Source organism: Gymnogyps californianus, chromosome 8 (assembly GCF_018139145.2).
Source record: "Gymnogyps californianus isolate 813 chromosome 8, ASM1813914v2, whole genome shotgun sequence".
NCBI classification, from domain to species: domain Eukaryota; kingdom Metazoa; phylum Chordata; class Aves; order Accipitriformes; family Cathartidae; genus Gymnogyps; species Gymnogyps californianus.
Window position 1 is genome coordinate 25,970,494 of NC_059478.1, and position 25,018 is coordinate 25,995,511.

The following is a 25,018-nucleotide window of genomic DNA, read 5'->3' on the forward strand; positions in this document are numbered from 1 at the left end:
TGCTTCTAAGCCTGAGGCAACTTAGATCTTCCAATGTGATTTCCTTAGCCATTGTCTGTGCCAGCTGTACCTCCCAAGTTTAAATGCTGAAGTGTGTAATCATGCTGTGCTGCTAATTCTGCATCTGTGAAACTAAATTCTGGTAGCACAGAGATGTGAGAGGTTTGTCAAAACTCAGTTCCTGATAGCTATAGCTGTGCCAGTAGTCATCCATCAAGCAGACAGACCTACACACACAGAATATGCATTTTTCCCATATGCTTTACTACACGTGCACCAAAGAACTACTTAGCTGGCATGTCCACACTAGGAACATTTCAGAGTATGTGATATCATTTCTGTGCAGGTAATGTGTTCCTCAAATAGAGACTCTTGCTCCGTGGAAGTAGTTCAGAGCATAAAGTGGTTAGTGGCAAAACATTCCTTGTAAAGCTCTGAGGGGGAAAAGGAAGAAAAAGACAAAAATAAGCTTTGATGTGAATTTGGCGATTTGTAGGTTTATTGCTTTCTTGTGTGTTTCTCTTGAGGTCTGTGGGACTCCGGAATACATTGCACCAGAAGTGATCCTGCGCCAGGGCTATGGGAAGCCTGTGGACTGGTGGGCCATGGGAGTTATCCTATACGAGTTTCTAGTCGGCTGTGTTCCTTTCTTTGGGGACACACCTGAAGAGCTGTTTGGACAAGTGATCAGTGGTATGTTACTGTTCTGGCTCTGAAGGGCTTTCAAAGCATGCTGTGAAATAAAACCTTGAAAATATTGAGGATCCACTGTTTAGTCAGGAAGCACTAGATATAAAATAATGGTTTTTAATTTTAAAATATTTATCTTTCTGTGTCAAAATAGCATCCATCTGATTCCAGCTGTCGAAAGCTGTTGAGTTGCTTCACGTCTTGCTAGATAGTTCTGTCATTGTGCATGGTGTGGGAGTCATGCAAATCCTTGTGGGACTGGGGAAAAATATTTGGGGATTCTTCTGTTCTGTCTTTTAACTTAAATGATGGAGAATATGAAAGGAGCAGCCACCAACTGGTCTAATTCAGTCTGATTTTGGTTATTGCTTCTGTAGGTGCAAATGTCAGTCAATTAGTAATTGTTGTATAAATGAAATAAAAAGGAAATTCTAAGCAAAACACATTGAAGCTGTTGTACTTGGTACCTTCACATCTTGTGGCTTTTTAAACCTATCTCCTGCTTGGAGTTGGACAAACGATTGCTTTGTGTTCCCTCAGTGAATATGCCAGTGAAAACATTTCCTATTGGGAATGCTTTCTGAAACAGTAATTTTTAACACACTTGGCAAATGTCCTTTGTAAAAAGCAAATTTCAGCAGAGAACTAAATATGATACATGAAGTCGTTACCTGTGAATTGTTCTCTCTGTTCCAAGTATAACGAGCGTGGAATGTGCGGGCACGAGATACAGCCACAGTATTGTCAGTGTCATTGTTTATGGATTGTCATGGAAGTCCCATTTCATCCTTTATTAATAGAGTTCTTGATGCTTTTTTTCTCCGCAAGCACTGCTTGGATTGACAGCAGCTTTAAGCTGATGCTGAATTTTATGCATTTTGGAAAATGTCAATGCTTGAATTATATTAAGTATGCAAGCTGCTGAATTCAAGGTATTTACAATTCTGGGGCGGTACTGAACACTGCATTTTACAGTATAGGAATGTGAATGGTTATTCAAATTGGTAGTGAAGCTAGTAGAAAATGTCAAGTCTCTTTTTGTCCCCAGATGAAATTGCCTGGCCAGAAGGTGATGATGCGCTGCCACCAGATGCCCAGGACCTCATTTCTAAGCTTCTCCGCCAAAATCCTCTGGAAAGAATGGGAACGGGTAGGAACCTTGTGCATAGGAAAGTACTAGCCGGAAGGAGGAAAAGAAACTACCTTGCCAGTGATGCACACCCACCCATGTTGCAAAATGCTCATCTAGAGCTGGGAAACAGTTTATACTGGGTTCAGTGAATCTTGTGTGATGAAGCTCTGAGAATTAGTGTAGATTGTACATGAGTCAGATATTACTGTCTTGTTTGGGAAACAAGGAAGGGGCACCGTCAGCTTGGTAACATAACTTCTCAAATTTGTGCTGTTCCATTAAAGGCTTGAGGGTTGTGTCTCCATTTGAACAGTGTATAATCAGATTTTGTTGAAGTTCTGTTTGACTAGGGGCTTAATCCCCTACGTGGATGTAAACTCCTGGGTGTAATAAAATAAATGAAAACTTTCCCATTCCTAGAGGCCTGTACTGTAGAATTCTCCAGACATACAACAACGTCTGATAATCTCTTTGGCAAAGTCAGATGCATATGTCAATCTTCCTGGATTATAATGTCAGATTTAAAGTTTTACAAGCCAACACTTCTCATTTCCTGATAGTAAATAACCATAAATAATCTCTAGCTACACTCTTGTTTTAAAATAATTTGTGCAACACTGCGGCTTCACAGCACAGGTTGTCTGTTTCATTGATTTGATTAGTTTGATTTAATTTTGGATTTCCTGTTGGAAATTACACTTTAAGGATAAAATAAAAACTTATATCTATAACAATTCCAAAAGACACATGTATTCAGCAGACTTAACACGTGCACCCAAGGGTGATGAATAGATCATGAATTAATAATGATATCAGATGGTTTTCACATGTTCTTCTTCACTTCAAATCCATGTACTTGAAAGATGTTGCTGTCATGGAAAAGATGTAGAGTTTCTTGCCTTATAAAATGAGTTGATGGACTGATTTTTTTGATTTCTTGTATACCTGTAATGCTGAGACTGCTGTTCCACTTGGCATCTTGTAGTGCCACTGGCACTCAGCAAACCTTTTATCTCTTTTCCTCTGCTATTCTCTTTCTTAAAAAGACAGTAGCATCTTTTATGAATATTAATTTCATTTGAAAAAAAATGCATGTACTAGTAGACAGATAATCCTTAGTTTTTCTTTCTGGGTACCCAAGCTTCTGAGATTAATAACAAAAGATACTAATTCAGGAAGATACGTAAGCCCCTGCCTTGTTTTAAGCACATGAATGAGTTTATTCATGACAGTGGAGCCACTCACATGCTAAGTACCTTTCCAAGTTTGCTCTCTTTATTCAGCTATGAACAAGATGGTATTTAGAGTTTGGAAATTTTAAATTAAGACGTTAATTAGTTCTTAATCTTGCATCTTGCTGTGGAACGTAACAGCAGATGCTGTCTTCCAGCCAGTTTAGTCATGTGCTGTCACTAAACAGGAAGAGGAGGTGGGAAGGAGGAAATCTTGTTCAGATTTTATCCTGCATCACCACTTTGGTAAAAGGATAAGTTGTTTCTTAAAATTCCTGGAAAATATGTGACTTAAATGTACTCGGGTACATTCTCTTAGGCTCTTGATATTTTTAGGGTTTGTTTTTCTTGTTATGCAAATGCTGAAAGAAATACTCTGCAATAAAAGATGCTTATTTCAGGTAGTGCCTTTGAAGTGAAACAGCATCGGTTCTTTAAAGATTTGGACTGGAATGGATTACTTCGGCAGAAAGCTGAATTCATCCCACAGTTGGAATCTGAGGATGACACAAGCTATTTTGACAGTAAGACTAAAGATTCGGCCTAAATGGCATCATATTTTTTGTGCATATTTCATTTTTGAAATCGTTAGAGATAAGTCGTTATTAGAAATTGAATAAAACACTTGATGGAAATTGCTTTGAAAAGTTTCTGTTGAATGCCAAGTAAGGTTTCTTTGAAAGCAAATGAATTTTAAATGAAAAAAATGTTGCTGCTGAAGTCAGTTGGCCTTTCACTGGTGCCTGTGGTCCTGCCAGCCGTGGCCCTGCAGTGAGAGGTGCTGCGGTTGTTATGCTGGGTTTATTTCAGTACTTCCAAAACATTTGATAAATCCAACTTCCTTGAGTTTTTGAGCAATATTATCTTTCCCTAGTGACCGTTTTCAGCCAATGAAAGTTTTTAAAAAAAAACAAACTAAACCTTGGAGACAAATATGTAAGGAAAATTCTTTAGAGATTTAAAGTAATTTAAATTATTTTCACTGCAAGTGTGTCACCTTATTTTAGTATTATTAACTCTAATGAGATACGAAGTTAAGTGCCTGTCTGGTGTGTATAAATGTCTGGGAACTGCCATGGTATCAGTGCTATGTAAGATTCCTGGTATTTCCAGATAAGCATCAGACAGAGTCAGTGCTCTTGGGACAGAAGGGAGGAGCGTCATGTGAGAGATGGAGAGATCTCTGGCCCCAGAGCCTCTGCTACCTAGCTTTTCTCATTTGTCTTGGGGAGCTGAGCAGGTGGAAAGGGCTTGGGCTTGTCACTGTCAGAGGGGTCTTTCCCACGCTCCAGCCGCAGCACAGGATGATACTGGGCTATTTCAGTTCCCTGAGCTATGGAAATTTCTGCCCTACTTCAATGGCATCTCTTCCATCGTTCTCCCAGGGCCATGGGACTCACTGACTCCGTACGCAGCACATTTTTGCTCTGCTCCCGCGCTTTGCTCAGGGTGAAGGGAGGGACAGAGCAGCCTGCTTCCAGCCCCTCGACTGCCACACTGCAAAAGCAGCGATCCTATTTAGATAGTGCTCTTCCAGTTTGGGGAAGAGGTTTTTAGGTTACGGATTGGATGGAAAGGTAGAATGGACAGAGAGAGAGAGATTGAGAAATCTCCATGTACTTGCTGCAGAGAGCAATTTGAGTCAAGCTGTGCAGAGGGGGCAGAGGTGTGTTTTGCATGTATTAAGGTTGTATTGGTACAACATACATGTAGAAACCGAGGTGGCGGTGTGTTCCCACTGCTAATTGGACTTATCGGACATTGAAACTTGAGCTCTGGTCACCGAATTGGGTCAGTGATTGGGAGAGGCGCAGTACAGCAGCCGTGAGCGGATCCTGGTGGGTAAAAGCACTACGTTATGTTCAGTGGTGCAAATCACTGGGTCTGTCAAGTAGGAACGATGGCAAACTCCCCAAGCGCCCAGGCATGCTCAGCAGGTTATCAGGGTGACTTTGATGTGAGTCCTTTACAAAGGCTGGAATTCTCACATCAGGAAATACCTCACATAGACACTGATAAGACTTGGTGGTGCTGTTATAAACTCTAATGCAGAAAATTTCAGAATTTATAAAAGTAGCTTTCTGGCTGATAGAGTGCAGCAAATTTGGCTCAGTGTAGCTATCAGCTTTCTGTAGCCAAACTTATTAACACCCACCCCACAAAATCCAATGTGGCTGGCTTAAAAATCCAGTGCTGCAAATCTCAAAGCACAAAATCTCTTTGGAGACAGTTTAGATTTTTGCATTAAAAAATAGCTTTGCATATTGGCTGCTTGCCCATTTTCTTTCACAAAATCTAATCCTTTTTCTAGTTGTAGGAGGGAGAAGAGGAAATATTTGGAGGGGGTAAATATTTTGATTTTTTAAAGAAGGCTTGTATGTATGTATGCAGGACAGACTTTGTACAATCATAAAGCTGTTTATTGGAAATTGGGACAGTGAATTGTTTCCGTGTTTCCTTCCGTATGATTGTTTGCTGTAGGGAAGAAATATCCCTACCACAAAGGGTCTGGAGGATTAGACACCTCCTGAGTATCAGCTGCTTTTAGAATATAATATAGCTGATGATGTAAGATAAATTCAGTAGGAAGGAGGTATTCTTCACTGCTAATTGTACAGGATGAGCAAAACTTGCTGGGTATGTTTCAGTATTAAGGAAAATACCCTGCATGGTGTATGAACACTCAAAGTTCTTTGTAAGTAGACAAGTAGGAATGCTTGAGGTGTGAGAGTTATCAACACTCCCCGCACTGATGAAATGTGCCACGTCTTGTTCACAGCCCGTTCAGAACGGTACCAACACCTGGATTCGGAAGAAGAGGAGGACACTAATGATGATGATCACGTGGAAATTCGGCAGTTTTCCTCGTGCTCGCCGAGGTTCAGCAAGGTAGGAGCATGCTAGCTTGTTGAAAGAAAAAATCTAGAGAGGAACACAGTTTCATTGCTTCTTATGGGGTAGATTTTAATCATGCAGATGATATGTGGGAGTCGCATGGTGTTTAGTATTTCACTGAGGAAAGAGAAAACTGTATACGTTGTTTATTCTGTGATAGGTTGTGGCATATTAGAAGGTGAGTGCCAGAATAATTGGAGAATGAGATTTTGTATTTCTTAATGTTTCACTAATATGCAGGGTACTGTGGAGGTCTCTTCTGTATCTGATACAGTTTGATGTTTTTACTAATGACTTGGATGCTGGCATAGGGAGTGTCCAAAGCTTATTTGCTTTGAACAGTGTCATTCTGAAAGGGTCTTCCAGTAGGTGATAAGATGGTATTGGGATGAAAATTGATTCTGGCATTTTGGAATAATGGCCTAAAATCAAAGGAATCCCGTGCAGTAAGAGCACAGATGAAGTTTACACCTGCTGTTGTTCATTGTCTCAAATACAGCCTGAGGAACAAAAGGCGAGGTGACAATTTCAAAGAGAAGGAGCTGGGCATATAGTGCATCGTGAGGTATATGTGCCAAATTATTGAAGCAAAAAAGCAGCTACCATACTGGGCGAGCACGAATATTTTCTGCAAGGCAAATGAAGAAGTTCTTTCCATCTGCTTAGCAGTAGGAAGGCCGTAGCTGGGGTACTCTGTCCTGTTCAACTCAATGTTCTTGAAAGTAAACATGGACCAGTAAAAGAGAGTCCAGAGGAAAGCAATAAGAATGATCCAAGATCTACAAAACATAAAACCTAATGTGTTTCCAAATACATAACTGCTAGAAGGAAAGGAGTACCTTGGTCTTCCTGTTCTACCCAGAACTGATATGAAATGATAGGCACAAAGGAGGTATAGGGTAGGTGGTAAGAAAAAGTTTCCGATGTTGAACACCAATTAAGCACTGGCTCGGGTTGCCTGAGGAGTTTGTAGAATTTCCATCTCTGGCGGCTTTTAAGAACAGGTTGTAGAAACATCTGTCAGGTGTTACAAGAGAGCTGGTTCTGCTTTGAGGTGGGGAAATGGACGGGAAGCCCTGAGGAGGTCCCCTCTAGCCATGCTTTCTGGATTCAGGTCTGTGCAGGTGTCTCGTTCTTACTCAGGTGATCTGAAATAAAAAGTTGGAATTCTGGACATTTCAAAGTAGTACAACTCCACTGTTAGCTTGGATAAAATAAAGTATGTTTAGGGAGGGGCAGAAGGGAGAAGAAATGCTGTTTTGAGGTCAGCCTGCTCTATGAATTGTATTTCCCTCTTCTTAATGAGATGGGAGTAGGAATTTTACTTGTGGCCTCTGAAAGATATTTCAGTTTTTCATGACAGTTCCTCCAGATTTCCACTACTGAAGTCAGTTTTGAAGCACCAGTTTGTTGTTCTTTGTCCTCAGCCAGGCTACAGTGGTTTAAGTAACAGTTACCATTAATTTTATGGACTTGCTCCTGATTTGCATCACCAAAAGTATGTTTAAAATTGGACCTGAGGATTAGTTGGGGTTTTGAAAAAGTTCTCATGAGTACGTAAGGGTTTCTTTTTTCTGCCTTTTCTCACCATGAGTATTATTCATCTGTTAGACTGAAGCTTTTCTTTAGGGTTCAGTGTTTTTGCCACAAAGAGAAAAAGTTCACTTTTAGTGAATTTATTTTGAGACCTGGAAAATTATACAGCATTTGTAATGTGGGAGGCATAAAAAGCTCATTATATTTTGAAATTCTTGTCTGACAATTCAGCCATATGATTTATTAATAGTTATCGTGTTGATGCTCTGAATTTTTAATAACATTATTTTCATTAATCTCTTCTTATGTAAATTAGGTCCACAGTCAAGTGTAGTTTTAAAAGGATGGATTTTTTTTGCTTAATCATTTAATTATTTAAAGACGGCTGTAAAACCAAGAAAGGCACTTTCATTAAGCTGTCAGCATTATAGTAGATTCCTCGAGGAGGGCAGGACTTTTTTGTTCTGAAATAAGCCTGGGGCAATGCTGATAGACTGATGATAATGAAATGGGGTCATGAGCGTGATGCCTATCACTGAATTGAATTTGTGTAGCAAGATTTCAAGATCTAGATGCCAGCCTTCAAGACCTGTGGAGCCTGCTTTAGCAATATCTCCTCTTGGATTTGAGAGTCGTTAAAAACAAAAATCAAATAGTTTCAAAAAGTATTAGTATTTCTGTGGTGTGCTGGGCTGTTTTCAGAGGACAGGTGTTTGGTGCTGTTGTAGAGAAGCATGTTTAATGTTTCTGAAGTTTGCCTTTTTCCCTTCCTTCCTGGCACACTTTAAGCGTGTCACATCTGCACTTATTTAGTCAAAGAACATTGCCAAGTTCATGCTTTCAGGGAATATCTTCCATTTTGAGAAGAGATTATGCCCCTTGATCAGAAAAGGCCACTTAGGCTTGTTTTCTCTGTACAGAAGGGTCTTTTGCTATATGCAGGTGTACAGCAGCATGGAACGTCTTTCCATCCACGAAGAGAGGAAGACTCCACCACCAACTAAACGGAGTCTGAGCGAAGAAAAAGATGACCGACTGGACAGCCTTGGTGGCTTGAAGAGTCGAGACCGCAGCTGGGTGATTGGGTCTCCTGAAATGTAAGTGCTGTAGAACTAAGTCTTCTGGTTTCTTACAGCAACCTGTGCCAAAACTTTCTACGACCAGTGTTAGGTCAGTAATGCTTCATATGATGTATTTCCAGAGGTGAAGCCTGGAATAAATAGCTGAAAATGAATGTGTAGAAGTGATATGGTCCTTAAATGTATCTAGTTAAGTACTAACATCTCCTAAATTTGTAGCAAATACTTTAAATGTATTTAAAGGGATTCTAACCTTAAGTAAAGCTTTCATTTGTGGAAAGACTTCACCTTAAATTGGCTTCATATGTGTGAGTTGGGTCTGTGCGCTATTTTCACCCTTTAAAGTTCATTATCCCCCTAACTTAATTGAGGGGCTCTGTCTTGTTTTTTGTCTCAGATTGCGCAAGCGCTTGTCTATGTCTGAATCCTCACACACGGAAAGTGACTCCAGCCCACCCTTGACGGTCCGCCGACGCTGCTCAGGGCTTCTCGATATGCCCCGTTTTGCCATCTCCGCTGAGGATGAGGGAACTGTTCTCAAAAGGCCGCAGTCCGAGGGGATGCTCTTATCCGCTGTGCAGTCGCGGGAGGGGCTGCCGGTGCCCATTCCAGAACAGCCTGTGGAGCAGGAGCTGCAGCTGGAAGGTGATGCTGGACCCACCACCCACTCCACGGCCGTCAGCAGCGCCTCAACACTGACAGGTATGTGCTTGGTGTGATGGTGTCGTGGTCCCCAAGAAAGCCATGTTAGCTTGCAGATGTTAACTCTATGAAACTGTGGATTTGGATGTTGGGTGATGTGAATGTCTCGTGCCAAGTGGTTATTTTAGTATAGTTTTGTGAATGTGCTTGCCTTTGGAATAACATCAGTGGTTTAATCTCTTCAAAATTACATCTTATATTTCAGTCTTGTGACTTCAAATTGATTAAGGTCTTCTCGTGCTTGGGACCCGTATGATCTGTGCCTGCTTACAACCACTGGGTGCCTACCTGAGGCAGCATTATTTTAAGCATTAGTCAGAGCAGATCACTGCTGAGTTGGAGCTGGAGAATATGGGTGTCAGCCATACTAACAGATCCCTGCTTTCTGGGGTTTTATTTATCCAAAAAGTTTGGAGTAGAGACTTGAAATTTGCTGGGGGAGTGGGGTTTCTGTCAGGGACATGCTACTTGCTGTCTCAGCCAAGTATCCCGAAATTTAGCCAAGTTGCAGGCTTAAAAAAGTGCAGCCTAAGTTTAGGAGAGTGGGTCTTAGAAGTCAGTGTTTGGCTTCTCAGAAGCTTTGACCGTCCTGGGGCCATTCTGCAGCACTGGGCTGAGCTGGACCTTCCCTGTGATGGTGCCCTGGGCTGCTGTGGTGCAGGGCTGGGCTCTGGGTGCTGGAGTGTCCCCAGCTCCTGCCCCTTTCAGGGCGCCGGGAAGGCAGAGGGCGAAGCTGCTTGTTTCTGAGAACAGAGGAGGCCAGAGCTGGGAACTGGTGGGAAGTAGTAAGGAGGGAAAAAAGGAAATTTGGACCAATGGAAGAGAGCAGGGAAGTTGAAGGTTGGCAAAATAATGTTTGAGAAGGAAGGCATATTTAGGGGAAGAACTAGATTGTAGTGTTGAAGCACAAGGACTAACTAGGTGAGAAAATAAGAAACAAGTTGCTGGGAGAAACTGGGAGCAAGCAGGCAAAGCAATTGTGGATGCATTGAGGATGGAAAGGAGAGGAAAGGAGTACTGAGGAAGGAGTCAGAGTGGCAGCAAGACTGGACAAGGACAAAGTGAAGGGCACTGGGCAGATGTGATGGTGCATTGATAGCAGAAGGTGGAAATGCTTTAGAGGAAATTTGCCTCCAGACAAGAGTAAAGCCAAAGATCCCCACATCTCAGTATTCCTCTTCTGCAATGCAGTCTGTGAAATTCCTTCAAAATTGTCCCATTCCCCTCTATGGCTCATCCTCCCAGAAGAGGCCCGGTGCTGCCATCACGTACTCCATTAACCCATGGGAAAAGGTGTAGGAGTGAAGGAAGTAAGCTACCACATGCTTGGATGACATAATGGTGCCATAGTGGAACCTTAATTTCTCAATTCATACTAAAAGCCTAGAAACATGCTATTAAAAATTGCAAGAACACTTTCATTGCAAATTTGACTATCTACAAGTTGAAATAGGCAAAAATGAAGCTTCCCTGGGCAGCTTGCTCCCCTGAGCCTAATGCATTAGAGCAGTCTTTAATCCAGCACATGGGATTCAGGGATACCATTGCTTCAGTGTCCCCAGCCTACAAAGTTAACTCAGAGGCAGGGGACTGCAAGAAAGGAATTTAATTCCTGTCACTGTCTCGGAGTGCTCCTCTAATGTATATCGCAGCCTTTTCACACGCAGCCTCCGATTCTGGGTTCCTCATTGTCTGGGAGCCTTATTTGAAACTCTGTGGCTGTTAAATGTTGAACAGGCATCTGGTACTGAGGTCTATGGGAATGGTGCTTTGAATTTTTATTTTCATGGTACTTCCTGCTTTACTTAGTATGCAGAGCAGTGGTGCCCACTTAAATAACGATGATCAATGTTTTGTTCTGTCCTCATTGTTCAAAATGTGGCCCTTAGGCTTTATTTGTTGCATGCTGCTTAAAATTTGCTTTTGAAGACAGAATGATTAATTTCCCTTGTGGACTTGCTGTGATGCTCACCACTTTCATTTCTAAGCACCTTGTAAATTCTAATTAATGTATTTTCACAGTGCCCCTTTAAGGTATCAGATGGGGAACTGAGGCACCGAGCTTAAGTACAGCACCCCCAGCCCCCAGCATCTGCTATTGTTACGTGCCCAGTCTGATTTTCAAGATTACTTTGCATTTTATGTATAATTGTAGCAGGTTAAGTAATTCAAGACTAAATTGCAATGGTGCACAGAAGGGGGCAAATTACGGTTGTCTTTGCAATCCACATTTTTACTTTCCCTGACTTTAGTACCTTAGTATTCTCTTAAAGTGGATTTTTTATGTGCAACTCCAGTAGAACCTGGCTCTTCTATTACAGGCAGTTTTAACTTAGAGATTGACAGTTCTTGCTGGTTGTAAAAATGGAGCACTTTCCATAAACCTGTTTTCATCTATGAATGATCCCACTGAAATGGCTTGCCTGCAGAACTGCACCGCAGCTTTAGGATTCATGTAACTGCTACTGAGCAACGTGATTTCATTAGCGAGCTTTTCCAACAGAATAGAAGGCGCTAATTTTCTGTATTCAGAATAACACCATTTCTGTAAATAAAAATTCAAGCCCTGGGGTTTCTTCTTAGGAAAATTTACTCTTGGACTTCATGTAAACATGACTTTGATTTAATGTTTTTTGCCTGTAGGGGAATAGACTGTTAGGAATTCCCTGTGGTTCTAATCTGTTTTAATTTAAACTGTAGCTGGGAGCACTGCAGATTTCTCTGATCCACGAGCTCGCAGTAATAGCAATGAAGGCCCAGACTTTACCACTCCAAAAGCCATCAGCGATTTGGCAGTGCGGCGGGCACGACACAGGTTGCTCTCTGGGGAATCAGGGGAGAAACGTACCTCAAGACCTGTCAATAAAGTGATTAAATCAGCATCCGCTACTGCCTTGTCTCTCCTGATTCCCTCAGGTAAGAAATGCCTTGGGTGAGGCATTGTCAGAATCTGCAAGCACTAAACAAAAGGTCTGCAGACAGATCCTCCCCCTTCACTCTCCTGGAATAATGCCCTCGCTGGCAGGAGGGGAGAGATCTAACTTTTACAATCGGTTTAATATTTACTGCTCGGCAGGATAATGAATACTGCTTTGCCACAGACAGGAGCATTGTGTGTGTGGTCTGACTGCAGCTTCTGCAAATGGCAGCTGGGCCTTATTCTTTCCCTAGTTTTGTTTAAATTGGCTCCTAGCTGGTCTCTAGACAATGGTGCAGCAAGGAGGTATAGAGACATGGAATGATTTTAACCCTCAAGGTACTATATTTTGGGGGTCACATGCTAACTATGGCACTGTTTGGGAACTGAATGTGTCTGGTGCGTTCACGCACTGGGAAGTTTCAGTAACTCCAGATAGCTTGGCTGAGATTGAGTGTTCAAGAATTCAATAGTGTAAGTAACTCACAAAGTAAGTCAATGCTGGATAGCTTACCTTGTTGGCCCGGCTCTGTCCCCAAGCAGAGCCAGACCTTGACAATTCCTAATGCCAGGTGGTAACTTCTAGTGAACAGCCCAACCATGCTGAGCTATGACAGACCAGTTCAGCAGGAGGCTCTCCCCACAAGGACTTTGTCCCTCTTTCCAGAGCATAAGACCATGCTGTATTTCCAGGGCTCTACCTGTTCCTGCCTAGACGGGAGCAGGAAATTGCAGCTGGGCCACGAGTGCCAACCCAGCAGAACCTGCTGGCAGCGCGATGCCTGCCTGCTCCTCTCAGCCGGGGAGCTGGCGGCAGGTATGCAACTGCTTCTTGGCACCATCGTGGTGATGCATGTTGCATTTCTTGTGGTTCGGGCATTGGTTGCTTTTCGAACTACGAACTCCCTCATGAAAATCTCTAAAATGTGTATTTAATCACCCAGCAAAGGTTCCTCCAGAGCTGCTCTCATCTGCCAGGTAAATACGTGCTGGGTGATTCAGCAGGTGTTTCTTAATGGATTAGAGATTACCTTTTACAGCTGCATTTAATATTCCCGCTCTTTGGGTTTATTTTACTGATGTTGACCAGCTTCACTTTAAAATGAGAGTTCTGTATTTGCTTTGTATTTTTAAAAGTGAATGTTGTTCCACTAGCAAGCAGAGTCAGACAGTTTAGCTGATAGCCCAGCCCTCGGCTGTTCATTTAGGAAAGGCACTCTAAAATACACTTGTGATGTTGTTTTTCAGTAGCAAAGTCCCTGCAGTAGCTAATTTTTTAGGGTTAAATACTTTTGCCCCTGTGAATTTAAAACACTACCAAAACTACCTAGATGTAGTTGTTCTCTGATTGCCTACTGGATTGTTGTGTTAATACTAACTGATTTTGATTTATCTCAGCAAGAACATGTAACTTGCACCAAGATCTAGAGACTGTCTGATCTTTTGGAGGAGGATAATATATCGTAACCTTGAAATGGGGTGTTCCAGGATTGTACCTAGAGCAAATGCTTATGATGGGTTGTAAATCCCTGAAAGAGAAGTAGTAAACACTGTGACCCAACCATAATCCTAGGCGAGCAGTCCTGCTGTATTAAATATACACCTCCAAATGTGCTTTTTGGAAACTCTGCTGATTTTTGTATTTCAAAGTATGAATTAGTTGAAGCTGCAGGCAAACCCAGCTCTGGTGAAGACCACCAGCTTTAAGAGCATTGGGAGAGATGGTTTCCTAGCTGTTCTCTAACAAGAATTTTCTCTCTTTTTGAGGCCTGGTTTCCTAATTTTTGCCCACCTTTGTGTCATCACTGTAGATCACCACACGTGTTCTCCATTGGCCAGTCCAATGTCACCTCATTCTCTATCCTCCAACCCATCTTCGAGGGACTCCTCACCCAGCCGCGACTTTTCTCCTGCTATCGCAAACCTGAAACCACCAATCATCATCCATCGGGCTGGAAAGAAATACGGTTTCACTCTCCGTGCCATTCGCGTCTATATGGGTGACAGTGATATCTACACTGTGCATCACATGGTCTGGGTATGTCTCTGCTTTTCTAAAAAGAGTACCCTTGGGGCCAGAAATGCATTTAGCCAGGGTTGTGGGATTTAGCTTTATAAACTGTATTTTACCACCCTGCTTGCTCCTTATTCGGACCCAAAGTTATCTTTTTGGGGTGGGGGGAACCCTAAATAAATAAATAAATAAATAACCAGCACTTTGGGTTTTACCTGTAGCAGTTTTCAAGCCCATCACAGAACCACAGCAACCTTTCTTTCCTTCTTTCTTCCCTGGTTACATGAATCCACCTTCTTTCACCCGTAGCACATACTTTAAAGCATGTTTCTGTGTACATACCCTCTTTCTCTTTATTGGAGTTGTTGCATGAGGGCCAGTCGTAGCTAATTTATTCAGACCTGTGTTAGCGATTATAGCCTGCTTCTGATCAGTTCAGTCTGCTGGGGTTTTCCAAGCAGTTGCCTGGAATTGATTACAAGCCTTAAAGCATCACTGCTGCTATGCTGATTGCCTAGGGATTTAGCTCTTGGCTTAGTTGTGTGCTATGCTAAAAGGTCTGGTTTCCACGTCGGTATCTCTTCCTTCCCATTACTTCTGGTACTTGATCTCTGTGTTCCTTTTTTGTTAACATATATGACTTCGTTCCCCAAAGCAGTGTTGTTTGAATTGTGTAGTTAAGGAGAATGGAGTCAGGGTAAAGGTGGTTCATTCTTTTCCTTGTATCTCTGTGTTCATTAGACAACTTGGACTTTATATGCTTTGGTCATTATTTAACACTCATTATTACCTAGAAAAATAATCTGAAGCTGCATTTTTCCCTTGCTCCTCTCTGCTTTCCTTGAAAAATGCCGAGTTTACCAAGATACTGATTTGTAGTCTTTTCTGGCTAGAGGGAGAGTTGCAGTATTCTCGAGCATATCTGTCTCCTCACTGTAAAGGAGGCTTACCTTTCTGAGCAGTGATGGGGAAAGGCAATGTGTTCATGGGGGAAAAGATCTGATGTTGGATATGTTAATAAAGGATGGGAAGTGGAAGAAGAAACTGTTTGGGATGAGATGCAATATAGGCACCCTAAACACATGGCACAGAGTCTTATTTGAAAGTCTGTTGGCCACCTTAGGTTCCAGCATGTACATGGAAGCATGCTGGATTTGGGATGGCAAAGAAACTGAAAAAGATTGAATGCTTGTCTGGAAATCAAGAGTATCTAGTTAACATTCCCGAGTGCTGAAAATTTCTGGAAGTGTGTTAAGCCATTTGCTTTGGGAGGAGCTGGTCTCTTGATCAGCTTAACCATCCTGGCTGACTGCCTTGGACTGGGAGAAGACTGGCAGGATGCTGAGGGAGGGGTGGAAGAGGACAGATTTTTGTGCTTGGCTGTGCCAGTCAGTGGTTTCTTTCACCCTTCTTTGAAGCAGCTGATGCTGGCTGCAGCAAGAGATGAGATGGATGGGCTTTGAGTCTGATCTGGCCAGCGATCTTGTACATTCTTCTTCTCAAATCAGTCATCCCCTTCTCGTTGCCAGCACGTGGAGGAAGGTGGTCCAGCGAACGAAGCAGGTCTGCGTGAAGGGGATCTAATAACCCATGTCAACGGGGAGCCGGTCCATGGACTGGTGCACACAGAAGTGGTGGAGCTGATTCTGAAGGTAGGGACGCAGCACTGTTACATTTTGGAAAATATGAGCCAGCTTGTTTAAAATGCCGTAGGTATCTAATCGGCATTGTCTGAAATACAAGTCTGTACACAGCACCTGGCCCTTGTTTTGCAAAAACTCATTGCTGCAGCTTGATCCCTAAATCTCCAAAATTTCTGCATGTAATTTAAGCTGAACTCAGGTATTTTGTGTGAGAAATAAGGACCCGTCAGATACATTTTTATCACCAGTAGAGACAAAGGTTAATAAGATTTAAGTATATCTTTCCTCAAACATCACTTTAAGAAACAAATACCTTAAAATTTTTGCAAATTACTTTTATTTTTTGCCTTTAGGCTGTGCTAATGTTATTAGCTCTTAATACTGCTTTCTCAAGGATTATTCCTAGTGGTATTTAAAAGCGGCTTTGTAATGGTTGGTCTTAAAATTATCCAGTTAAATGACTTGCGTTTTGATACCTCCTCCGAGCTGAATCCATTTACAGAAATAAAGCCCAAAGTTTTGGACCATTCCAAGAGACAGAAGTCTTTGGGACTGCAAATAGAGGAGGAATCAGGATTTTTTTTTTTTTTTTTTTTTTTTTTTTTTTTTAAGATGAGTGAGACAAGCCATGCTCTGTGTTGCAGATTTGTCATGATAGATGCCTGATACACTCACATCTGCCATCAGTCAGAGCACTGGGAATAGGATTGGTGACAGAATATCGCTTTGTTCAAGTTTCCAAGTATTACAAGTATTAAATTGAGGCAGTTGGGATCTCGATGGGAGAGGTCAGATGCTGTGTTCTATCTGCTCTGGGAAGCTTTACCTACCAGCTGGGGTCTGAGCTAATCATTTGTGAAAGGCTGACTAAAGAGGGCTCTCTCCCAGCAATTCCTTAATAAATGATAGGTGGAAATGCAAAGGAGGAAATGGAGTTTGACAAAGGATTACAAAATGGCAGGCAGCAATAAACTAGCAGCCTACCTGCTTAGCCTGCAGATCTGCTTCAAATAGCCACATTTTAAGCAATGTCTCTGTGTCTAATTTCTGACAGAGTGGAAATAAAGTGTCCATCTCCACCACGCCATTTGAGAACACGTCCATCAAAGTTGGTCCAGCTCGAAAAGCCAGCTACAAATCCAAGATGGCTCGTAGGAACAAGAAGAGCAAAACTAAGGATGGTCAGGAAAGGTTCGTTTTGATGTTTCTCTGTGAAAATTAAATGGTAACCAAGATAACGTAAGAGAGATCTTGTCAAATCAATTTGCAGATAATGTGTATCAGCAGGTGCATCCTTTAGTCCTCCTTTTCTTTTTGTTTTCTTTTTCTTTTTAACTGTGCCATAAAATTGACTGAAATATGCCAATAAAGGTAAATAAATCATTTGGGCTTGTAAACAACTTTTGAATGCTCTTCCACAGTAAGAAGAAGAGTTCTTTGTTGAGAAAGATCACTAAACAAGCATCGCTACTTCACACCAGCCGGAGTTTATCTTCACTAAACCGCTCTCTGTCTTCTGGAGAAAGTGTGCCTGGCTCTCCAACTCACAACCTGTCTCCTCGGTCACCAACGCAGAGTTACAGATCCACTCCCGAGTCTGTACACTCAGGTAAAAAAAGAAACAAAGCAAAACAACCCAAAAAATCTGCACAAACAGAAAAAAACTTGGAGAAGATTTTTTTTGCTTATTGATTAATTTTTGAAGTAAAATACACAGCAGCAGGTAGTAGGTCTGTTTGTGAAGTAAAATGACAGCTGTGATGTCGATTACCTTAAGGATGGATGTATTCTCATTCATTGATTCATTTAAAAATGAAAATCCATACATCCTTTTAAGAATGCATTTGCTGTACTACAGCATCTTTTCACTTCGATGCAAATGTGTATTGTAAGTTGCAATGTTTTTGTAGCAGTTTGACACATTTTCTATGTTAGTTCAGAGAAAAGGAATCAAAACAGTGTGGCAAAGTCATATTTGAAAATTGAATCAGCTGATGGAATAAAGAGATTTGCACCTTGAGAACAGCAATGAAACACATGGTTTATCTGCTTGGAGGTTTTTTTTTCAGAAAAAACGTTCCGAAAGCAGAGTGTTTCTTACTATATTCTGGTGTTGTGTGACAATGATGTGAATTTTCCATCAGAAGCCATGCAATATTACCTTGTAATATTACTGCAGCGCTTTGTGGTAACATGGCATTTTGTCATGTCCTATTTTCAATAACTTGTTTTAATGGCCAAATATATATTAGTCGTCTTAGTCTTTTTTTTTTCCCCCCCTCTCTTTGAAGTTGGTGGCAATTCTTCCCAGAGCAGCTCTCCCAGTTCCAGTGTTCCCAATTCTCCAGCCAGCTCTGGACACATCCGACCCAGCTCTCTGCATGGACTAGCACCAAAGCTTCAAAGGCAGTACAGATCTCCGAGGCGCAAATCTGCAGGAAACATCCCTCTGTCACCACTAGCTCACACTCCGTCACCAACCCCACAGTCCACATCACCGCAGCGCTCCCCGTCTCCTTTACCAGGACACTCAGTTGGCAGCTCCAGCATTATTCAGTCTTTTCCAGTAAAACTACACTCCTCTCCACCGCTGGTGAGACAGATTTCTCGCCCCAAAAGTGCTGAGCCCCCTAGGTCTCCTTTGCTAAAGAGAGTGCAGTCGGCCGAGAAACTGGCTGCCTCGCTGTCCTCTTCTGAGAAGAAGCTGGCTTCCTCACGTAAGCATAGCTTGGATATCTCTCACTCTGAATTTAAGAAGGAGATGCTACAGAGGGATCCTAGTCTCCAGAGCTTACAAGAATCTGCAAATGAAACAACAGGTGGAAAACTTGGGCTAGCGGAAAAAGGGATGTTGCAGAAGCCGGGTTCACGGAAGTTGGGTGCTATTCGACAGGACAGGGTGGAGAGGAGGGAGTCTCTGCAAAAGCAAGAGGCCATCAGAGAAGTAGATTCTTCCGAAGACGAAACGGATGATGGTTCAGAAGATAGTCAGGATGGGAGAAGAATGGACAAGCCCCCTGACAGTGGAGACCAAGGCTCAGATTCTTTTAATGAGGATAATAAGTTTTCATCTAAATTGGAAAGCAAGGATAGTATTGAAGATGATGCCTTTCTACCTGAAGATCCAAAAGGTACAGAAGATTTGCAGAAGGGAAATAATCAACAAGCCAAGCCTGTTTCAGAGCCACTGCAAATCGGCATGCACCCTTCACCATCAGAGGTCCTCCCAAGAACTTCTCCAGAAAAATTAGCTAATTCAGAAAAGCCATTCCTAAGATCAGAAGCAACTGCAAAGGAACATAAATTGCCAGAAAACAAAACTTTTGAGTGTTTTGGTCCAAAAGACAAGTCTTCTGAAGCAATCAAAGACCTAGGGAGAGCTACAAGTACTCAAAAAACAATAGATCGCACAGAACGTATACAGTGCCCGTCTATCAAACTCCTGGAACTTGAAGAAGGTGACTCTTCAGGGGCCTCATGTGGTAAGCTTGACCTGAAAGACCCTCTGCTAACAGAAAACAGTCAGAAAAAACAGGATTCCAAACCTCTGCTGGCACTTTCTTCATGGTGCGCGGCAAGCATGAGCACTCCTCTCTCGGTACGCCCTGCGGATCACAGTGAGAAGGATCACAAGCAGACGCTTCAGCCTGCAGAACAGCACAGCACCTCATTTCTGTCTCCTGGAAGTGCGAGCGAAATGTCCCAAAAAAGTCCTAGTACTGAAAAGCAACCCAGCTCGTCCCAGGCAGAGAGTGCTTCAACCGCCAGCAAAATGAGCCCAGCAGGTCCTGTATCCTCCACGCTCCTCGTCCCCGGTGCTATCGAAAGAGCGCTCTCCGTGTCTCAGTTAGTGCCGCTAGCTCAGAGCATGTTAGGCCCTTTGAAGCTCAGTATGTCTGGTTCTGGAGAGGTGGAAAAGAGAAAGGATTTCCCCCATTTGGGTGCCTCCTGTAAAGAAGAGAGAGATTCGAAACAAAAAAGGCAGGAAACTTCACAAGCAGGAGTGTGTCAAGAGAAAGCCAAACTATCTAGCACAGATGGTCTGACCACAAGGAGCGGATCCTGCGCAGAGTCGTTAAACTCAGCAAAGCCCTGGGAGGCAACGTGTCCCGTGGTGGCAAAAAAGGAGGCAACTTTTTGCAGTGCTAAAGCATCTGAAGCGTTGGGAGGTAGCTGCAAAATCACTCCATCGAAAGAGCTGTCTCACGCTCTTGGACAAGCAGCTCTGAGAGCCTCTCCTCTGCCAGATGGCAGCACGAGGCCCTGTAAAGAAGGGACTCTGGCGCAAGCAAAAAGCAAAGAGGTTGGAAATCAGTTAAAAATACAAGACTTTCCCCTGTCACATGATGGTGCTGTAAAGAAAACATAGCAGCATCCCTGGTACACGTGGACTGGAGCATTCTACATTCAAAATAGAGACTGCATGTTTGAATTTTGTAATATACACTAATATAAAATAGAACTTGTGTACATCTATTTTTGGGAGGGTTTTTTTCATACTGTTTTTTGTGTTTTTTCATCCTTGCTATTCTATTTTTGTACACAGTAATGCTTGCCGTTTGAGGTCTCTTTAGAACAGGGTATCTTTAAAGCAGGGCTTAAGAAACAGTTTGTTGATTTTTTTTTTTTCCCCTTCCAGACCTTTTATGTTGCCTGAGTTTAGGGCCTGTTGTGCTTTTCCCTCTAATCCTGCTTTTATTTGAGATCCCAAAAATTCTGAGTACAAAAAAGGCAGCTTACTTCAAAATCTCTGCTTTTCAACCTGCTCTTTGAAATGCCATTGAAATTCACAAATTGCAAGTATTTTCTTTGAATTTACAATCTGGTGTCCTTTGACAAGGAGAAGAAAATACTCTCCTGTCCGCAAGTTAATCTGGAACTACAAACCCTCTTCATAAGGCCTCTTCATCACCGTGTGCATTCACAGTCCTGCACGCGTCCTTAGAGGATACAGAGGCAAGGGACTTGGCTGGAGGGGTCGGACAGAGAGCGATCCCTGTCTTCTCTTTAAACCAATTAAAAGTCTTTTTCAATGGAATTACCAGAGAGAGAAATCTCCAATCTGTAAGCTGGTTTTTTGGGGATTGTTTTTACTTATCCTTTATGGGACACATGGCAACTTTTCCCTCTGTTTTTAAAATTTTAATGATGCTTTATCTTCCTTTCTCTGGCTTCAATTCATAACTTGCCCTGCCTCAGAATAAATGACCCCAGGAGAGGGGTGCCTTGTAGGTTGATTTTAAAGTAGAGAAATTTGTAGTTGCGTGTTCTCCAGTGTGTTATCGCAAATGTTATCGCAATGATAAATGACCTTTGGAGACTTTTCCTTCTCTTGGTGAGTCTAAATAGGTAGGGATTTTAAGGTGTTCCTTAACATTTCTGAATTGGGGCTTGGGAAACTTGCTGAGTTTTCTGAATCTGCCCATTTTAAAAACAAAAAAAAAAAAAACCTATGAAGAGTTCTTACTCCTCGAGTTCTGTGGAGAAACTGCAAGCAGACTTCAAAACACATGTGATATTTTAAGATTTCAGCTTCAATAGCTAGATCATTTCCACTGCTGAGGTCACTTTCCATTAAAAAATTACTCTTTGCTCTTAGGTTTAGGCATTGCTTTGCTTTAAGTGTGACCGACTCTGGATAACAGTGCTCTTTGCTGAGGATTAGATCAATAATAATACACCAATAAATGTGTTGAGTGGTGATACCTATAGCACTGTAAGCCATTTCTTCATCCAATTAAAGGTTCCTCTCAAAGAACACTCCCATCATTTGTCCCAGATTGTGCTCAGCTTTTATTCTAGTCTTGTCTGAGTGTATCTCCCTGCGGATCACCCGCAAGGTCTAGTATCCTGCTCACTGGCTTACTCTGTCAGAAGCAGAATGACTGTGCAACAGTATTTCAAGCTAAAACCTGCCTCTGTTGGTCTGATTTCATTACACCGCTGACTTCTTCATTGTCTTGGCTTTTTCTGAACTTGAAGTTTTGATTCGCTTCCCCTAAATGCAAATATGTTTTTATATAGGAATGTATTTTCTCCATCTCTTTCAACTTGATTTCAGCTCAATCCACAAGTCACAAAAATCTCTGGAATCTCACCCTGCTTCTTTCTGTATTAACCATTGTTTCCCCCCATTATATACTTGATTTTGGCTGCTTGGATTTCATTTCTGGACCAAGTTTTGGTTTGGTTTGAGCTTTTTTTTTTTTAAAACATGTTTAAAAGAGTGTTTACTCCGTGTGTCTGTGTGAACATGTATGGTGTTGTTAATACACTAACCAAAGCCTCAACGCTCCCAGATAACACGTTAATAAATCTTGCTGTGACGGTATTGAGAGCAGAGCCTGCTGTGCTGTCTCTTTGCTCTTTTTCCTGGAATTCATAGGCTACTCGTATACACTTGGTTTGCAATTATAAACCATAAGATTTCCACTGCCTTGTCAGGGTCCTGGGTATCTCCAGCCTCTCAAAGCACTCTTGTTGATGAGCATCATTCTGTGCTGATTTGGAGCAATAGCAAGTAAGGAACAGACTTGGCAGGGTCTGGTACTTATCTGGCTGGTTTTCTCCCTGATGGGTTGATCTACTAAAAAATTGCTGAGAAACAAGGTCCAATTGGCAGTACAGGATATGATAAAATGGACAGGAATAGTGAAAAATTGATTCAGCATCCTGAGTCTGTGGTAATTACAAAGACAAGCCTCAAGCTTATCTCCTGAGAGCACCTAACCTTGGCCAGATGGAAGTCTCTGTATCAATTAAGTAGTGAGCCCAGAGTTGCGTGGGGATGTGGTCCGACCTGGCTGTTCCTGGGGTGGCAGGTCCCCGTTTCCTTCTCCTTGCGGTGACACAGCTTCTTCTGTGAGCGTGCTCCTGGCGCATCCACGAAGGGCTCTGCATTTAAAAAGCTTAAGGGGAAAACCAACCACGGCTCTTAGGAGAGAGGGCTGGGTAACCTGGCTCATCTCACGCAGGCTGGGATGGGACCCTCTGAAGGTACCAGCTGTATTAGCTGCTGGCTCCCTCCCTTTGCAGCCGGTGGTTCCAGTGCTGAATTGCAGAGTTATCCTTTCTTATGCATAAAAAGAGGAGTGAAAAACCTTGCTATGTCACAGCTTTTGCTGCTTTTGCCTGAATTGGCCAAAGAAGAGGTGAGGTATGGGTTTCATTGCCTCTTTTGTAGCTACGGTACAGAAAGCGATCAGTGCAATTTAAAAAACCCTGGTTTTTTGGAAGCCAAAGCCAAACAGCGTTACCAGGAAAGCATCCTAGTGAAGCCCCGTATCCCCTGCTCCTGGTCAGTCCTGCGACTTCCCTCGGTGTGCCAGGTGCCCCATCGTCCCGGTTCCACCTTCTGTCAAATTTATATGGTGCACCTTAGCAAAAACTTTGGGCAAAAAGACTTTTTCTATAAAATTTTGATAATAAACCAGGTAGATGATACACCAAGACTTCTTCCTTGCTCTGCTAAGAATTGCTTAAAATACCTTCTCAAATATGCTTGCAAAACGTGTTGGGGAGGAACGAGATGTTGGAAGAGCTGTCTGTGAAGAGCGAGAGTGTGTTCCCCAGCGCAGGATCGGACCCGAGTGAAGCATTCAGCAAGTCAGGAACTTGGCCTCCATAGATAACTCGGAGTCAGACAGGCGGGAGGTAGAAGTTGTGTGCGCGTGTGTGGTGTGCGTTTGGTGAATGAGCCGTGCATATAACCATCCCAATACACTGCTTTCCTCCTTCGTTTCCCTGCTTCCTTCTGTCGGCTTGGATGTGTCTCCTGCTCCTCATCCGTGTTGGGATGACGGCATCAAAGCTGGTTCCAGCCTCTGCAGCTCCTCTCTGCTCCTGCATCCAGCCGGCCCATTCCTGCCCCGTGCCTCATTTCAGTGTTATTTTTCCCTTTGTCTTTTACTGTTGCAAACTAAGAGAAATGGATGATATTTATTGTAAATATTAGACTTTAGCATTGTAACGGCCACTCCTGGGTCTGAATGTCAGAGGCCTTTGGCTGCTAATATACTAAAGAGCGCTTGCCGGGGAAGGGGTAGGAGTGACCAGTGGTTTTGGTTGCCACACTTGCATTAAGGTGTGATTTGGAGTATTTTAATTTTTTTGTTTGTTTCTTTTCTTCCGAAGAGGGGAGGATAAAGTCTTTCTCTGGTTTTCTCTTACTGGATGTGAAGGATAATTCTGTACTTCTAGTAGAAGATTTGACAGAAGTGTGTGTTTACGTTGTGTTCGATTACCATATCCAGGTGGCTGTGAGAGCACCTCCTGAGCTGGGCTCCGCCAAGCTGTGTCACTCAGCACTTAGCTAGATAAGAGAAAGTGTGGAATTTCTGTGTTTTTAGAAACTTGAACAATTGCCACATAATAGCGGTGCAATAATTTTTATTCATGTTGTACCTGCATGTCGATGTTCAAATCCTCCTCCAAAATAAATAATTTTTTTTTTTTTTTTTTTTTTTACATAAATTCAAACTTTTGTGTGTCTCTTGTTTGGTCTCCCCTTACTCTCCCTTACTCTCCTTACACCCCCTTATGCGCCGGGGGTGGCTGTGCCTTCAACCCGCCGGCTCAACCGGCTGCTTGGCGGGGCAGAAAATAGCCTGCAGAGTGTCTGGGTGTCGGCGGTATCGGAGTAAATCTGCCAGGCTATTTGGGATTTTCTGCTCCACGGGCCAGATGTATGGATAAGCCAAAGCTTTCCACTCTGAAACTCAAGCCCAGAATTTACCATCCTCCACCGAGAGCCCCTTAAGTATGGTGTCCTGCGTCCCTGCTAATGCAGGGTCCTAAGGGTCAGTCCTTACTAAAGGGGTAAAAATGTGTAAGACATGAAACTTAGCTGAGCACAGAAGAAAACAGCAAGACAAGGAGAGGATGGGACTGACCACAATTGAACACAATAGCTGGTGGGTGTATGAATTACGTGCACAATAAAATCCAAAGGGCAGCGGCTGCCAGCAGCACAGGTACGGCATTGGCTTGGATTAGCCGAATGGCACGAGGCGGCAAGAGCTATGTAGCCCCCTTGTGCACCCAGTTCTTTAGGCTGTCTTGATAATATACCACCCAAAACCTTTCCAAAAACAGCCCTTCACTTTTAACATTTGCAGATGTGCAGTCTCCGCATGGACAAGCCTTCAAAGGCTCATTCCTGCCCTTGGAAATAAAGAGC

At 42.7% G+C, this 25,018-nt stretch overlaps 1 protein-coding gene across 2 annotated transcripts in view; it reads left to right on the forward strand.

Moving 5' to 3' along the window:
- Positions 1-24,267, forward strand: part of MAST2 (microtubule associated serine/threonine kinase 2) — a 199,508-nt gene extending 175,241 nt beyond the window's left edge. For both annotated transcript variants that reach the window (XM_050900979.1, XM_050900980.1), the window contains 12 exons: positions 528-693; positions 1,739-1,840; positions 3,456-3,578; positions 5,834-5,943; positions 8,428-8,582; positions 8,962-9,266; positions 11,967-12,182; positions 13,995-14,221; positions 15,727-15,849; positions 16,895-17,031; positions 17,262-17,449; positions 18,132-24,267. In XM_050900979.1, the coding sequence (XP_050756936.1) occupies positions 528-693; positions 1,739-1,840; positions 3,456-3,578; positions 5,834-5,943; positions 8,428-8,582; positions 8,962-9,266; positions 11,967-12,182; positions 13,995-14,221; positions 15,727-15,849; positions 16,895-17,031; positions 17,262-17,449; positions 18,132-20,209 (3,930 nt within the window). In that variant the 3' untranslated portion in view covers positions 20,210-24,267. The remainder of the gene's footprint in view (positions 1-527; positions 694-1,738; positions 1,841-3,455; positions 3,579-5,833; positions 5,944-8,427; positions 8,583-8,961; positions 9,267-11,966; positions 12,183-13,994; positions 14,222-15,726; positions 15,850-16,894; positions 17,032-17,261; positions 17,450-18,131) is intronic.
- Positions 24,268-25,018: the final 751 nt, after the last annotated feature.